The sequence below is a fragment of the Chrysochloris asiatica genome, unplaced genomic scaffold (genome assembly GCF_000296735.1).
Source record: "Chrysochloris asiatica unplaced genomic scaffold, ChrAsi1.0 scaffold00115, whole genome shotgun sequence".
In the NCBI taxonomy this organism is placed as follows: Eukaryota; Metazoa; Chordata; class Mammalia; order Afrosoricida; family Chrysochloridae; genus Chrysochloris; species Chrysochloris asiatica.
This window is the reverse complement of record NW_006408633.1, coordinates 9,756,229-9,760,244: the sequence shown is the minus strand read 5'-3', so window position 1 is coordinate 9,760,244 and position 4,016 is coordinate 9,756,229. Positions and strand designations below refer to the sequence as shown.

The 4,016-nt window shown below is 38.5% G+C and overlaps 1 protein-coding gene across 1 annotated transcript in view; it reads left to right on the top strand.

The window, feature by feature from the left end:
* Window positions 1–4,016, top strand: part of FIP1L1 (factor interacting with PAPOLA and CPSF1) — a 127,480-nt gene that overhangs the window by 10,572 nt on the left and 112,892 nt on the right. Inside the window, 1 exon segment of the mRNA XM_006868064.1 lies at window positions 3,423–3,487. Coding sequence (XP_006868126.1) covers window positions 3,423–3,487 — 65 coding nt within the window.

Sequence of the window (4,016 nt, the reverse complement as noted above, 5' to 3'; positions counted from 1 at the left end):
GGACATATTGTCAGGAGGGACCACTCACTGGAGAAGGATATCATGTTTGGTAAGGTGGAGGATCAAAGAAGGAGAGGAAGACCCTCAACGAGATGGATTGGCCAAGTGGCAGCATCAGTGGACTCAAGAGTGGCAACAGTAATGAGATTGGCCCAGGATCGGGCAGTGTTTCGTTCTGCTGTGTATAGGGTTGCTGTGAGTCGGTACCGACTCGATGGCACCTGACAACAACAAGGACCCTAAAAAAAAAAGAAGCAGTGGTATTGAAGGAAGAAGTCCAAGCTGCTTTGAAGGGATTGGTGAAAAACAAGACTCTAGAAATTGATGGAATACCAACTGAAAAGTTTCACCAAACTGATGCAATGTTGGAGACGCTCACTCAGCTGTGCTAAGAAATTTGGAATAAAGCTATCTGACAAACCTGTATTTGTGCCCATTCCTAAGAAAAGTGACCCAGTGGAATGCAAAAATCATTGAACAGTATCATTAATATCACATGCAAGTAAAATATTGCTGAAGATAATTTAACAGTGGTTACAGCAGTACATTGCCAGGGAGCTGCCAGAAATTTAAGCCAGATTCATAAGAGGCTGAGGAACGAAGAATATTGTTGACGTCAGTTAAATTTTGGCTGAAATCAGAGAATACCAGAAAGATGTTTACTTATGCTTTGTTCACTATGCAAAGACATTCAACTATGTGAACCATAACAAACTATGGATAACATTGTGAAGAATGGGTATTTCAGAACATGTGATTGTGCTCCTGACGAACCTGTACATAGACAAGGAGGCAGTTCAAACAGAAAAAAGGGATGCTGAATAGTTTAAGATCAGGGAAGATGTGGGCCAGAGTTGTATCCTTTTTCTTATTTACTCAATCTATATTCTGAGCAGATTATGCAAGAGGCTGGATTATGTGAAGATCATAGCATCAGGATTAGAGGGAGACTCATTAACAACCAGTGTTATGCAGATGATACAACTTTGCTTGCTGCTAGCGAAGAGAACTTAAAATACTTAGTGATGAAAAGATCAAAGACCACAGACTTCAGGATGTATTGCACCTCAATGTAAAAAAAAAAAACTCCTTATGTCTTGACCAATATATAACATGATGATAAATGGAGAAAAGATTGAAGGTGTCAAAGATTTCATTTTGTTTGGCTCCAAAATCAACACTAATGGAAGCAGCAGTCAAGAAATAAAACAATGCATTGCATTAGACAGATTGCCTGCAAAGGGTTTTCTTCTTAAGTGCTAAAAAGAGCAAAGATGTCAGTTTGAGGAATAAAGTGTGCCTGACCCAATCCATGGTATTTTCAGTCACCTTATATGTATGTGAAAAGTTGGACAGTGAATAAAGAAGACTGTAGAATAATCAATGGCATTTGAATTATGGTTTTGGTGAAGAGTATTGATAGTACCATGGTCTGCAAAAATAACAAGCAAATCTGTGTTGGAAGAATGACAACCAGAATACTGCTTAGAAGCAAGGAAGTCAAGACTTCATCTCTTGTACTTTGACTATATTAGCAGGAATGATCAAGATCAGTCCCTAGAGAAGGGCAAAGTGAAGGCTTGACAAAGTGAAGGGTCAGCAAAAAAGAGGAAGACACCTAAGTACCTAAAGAAATGGAGTGACACAGTGTAGCACCAATGGGATGCAGCATAACAATTGCAAAGATGGCTCAAGACTCAGCAGTGCTTTGTTCTGTTGTGCATAGCGTCGCTATGAGTTGGAACTGATTCCACACCAGTAACAACAATATCTTGAAGTACAGTGCTGCCAGTGATGTGATTATTATCCATGCCATCAAGGAGTACTAGTCGGTGGTTCAAGCTCACCAGCTGCTCCTTGGAAACCCTATACAGGGTCATTATGGGTTGGAATCGACTCGATGGCACTTAACAAAAACAACAATACTTCATTTCCAACTTTCATGCATCAGGATTGTATCCTGTCACCATTAAGTTATTCAGAGCAAATAATTCAAGAAACTGGCTTATATGAAGAAAAACGTGGCATCAGGATTGGAGGAAGGCTTATTAAGAACCTGCTATACTCGATGGCACTTAACAACAGTACATAGATTTGCATACATGTGGCTCTGTGGGTTAATGCGCCAGACTGTAAAGCCATTTGAACTGCAACGTCAGTGGTTCAGACTCACCAGCTGCTCCTCAGAAACCCTGTGCAGTGGCGCTCTGGGTTGGAACCGACTCGACAGCACTTCACAACAACAAAAATATACAGATTTTGGAGCCCTGGTGTGGCGCTGTGTGTTAGTGCGCCAGATTGCAAAACCGTTTGAACTGCAAGGTCGGCAGTTCAAGCTCACCAGCTGCTCCTTGGAAACGCTGTACAGAGTTGCTGTGTGTTGGAACTGACTCAGTGGTACTTAACAACAACAATAGTAGTACATAGATTTGGAATCCTGGTATGGCGCTGTAGAATAATCTACTGGACATCAAGGTTGGCTCAGACTGCAAGCTTGGCAGTTCAAATTCAGCAGTCACTCCTCAGAAACCCTATACAAGGTCATTGTAAGTCAGAATTGACTCAATGGCATGTAACAACAACAGTAACAAGTAGGTCACAACCTTGCTGAAACTGAAGTGGACTTGGAAGCAGTTATCTGATGTAGATCAAATACTATAGACCAGTATAATATACCTCAACATAAAACAAAAATTCTCATAACTGGACCAGTAAAAAAACACTATAAATGAAGAAACTATTAAACTTGACAAAAATTTCATTTTATTTAGATCTAATGAAACTTGCTTTTCCACTCAGTGATTTAGATAGGTTACAAAACTAATAATTGTCTAGGGATATATTTTTCATAGGTTTGTCTGAGAAGACAAACAAATTTTGCCGTTGGTTTGTCTGACTCCATATTTGGTGAGTTTTTTGTGTTCCCTGTAACTTTTTGACATGCTTATTATACTGCATGTATGTATCACCACCCAGATCAAGATCTGGAATATTCCACGCATCCTAGAAGCTCCCCTCTTGTCTTCTCTCAGGTATTGACCACTCAGTGCTGTTGTGCTTTCCACCTCGATTTATTTATTTTTTTTATATTATGTAATTGAATGACTAAATCTCAGCTAAGTACTCTGTACGAATTTGAAAGTTCTCCCCTTCCCAGCCACATTTTCTTGTGAGATTTGTTATAGTGGATATTGAATTAGTTGCAGGGAGGTGCTTTTAGAAAATAACTCATGTGTAGAAAATTTAAATATTTTTATTTTTAATTGTTCCAGCCACAGACTTCGAAAGTTTATACTTTCTAAAATATGTGAATGTTTATCTATCCAGTTACTGTGTGGGTATGTAATTTATTTGTACACACTGAATATATTGTCTTGTATGTGTTAGGTTTCTCAGGGTAATTTTTGTTATTTTGCTTTTAGGAGTTACGGTACAGCACCTGTAAATCTTAACATTAAAACAGGAGGAAGAGTTTATGGAACTACAGGTAAAATTTGTACAGCTGTCTCTTAGTATCCGTAGGGGATTGGTTCTAGGACCCCCATTGATACCAAAATTCCCTGATATAAAATGCTATACATAGTGTTTGCATATAACCTATGTAGAGTCTACCCTACACTTTCAATCACTTCTAAATTATTTATAATATGTATTACAGTGTGTATGCTATGTAAATAGTATGTTCCCTCTTAGCCTTTGAGGGATTGCTCTGATGACTAATTGCCTTTTTTTTTTTTTTTTTTTAATCTGAACATTTACAGTTTGTGATTGGTTGAATATAGAGGGCTGACTGTATTTGCAGATGCATTAACAGAAAAATAAGTCACCTGGTCTGATTATGACAAAAATTTATAATAATCACTACTTTGAAATGTTCTATTTAGCTCTACTACCTCCTGTTTCTCTGCTAGTCATAGAGTTTTCAGTGACTAGCGATTCGGAAGTAGTTTGTCACTCTTTCTTAGTCTGTCTTTGTTTTGTAGCTCATCTGAAACCTGTCCACCATGGGTGACCCT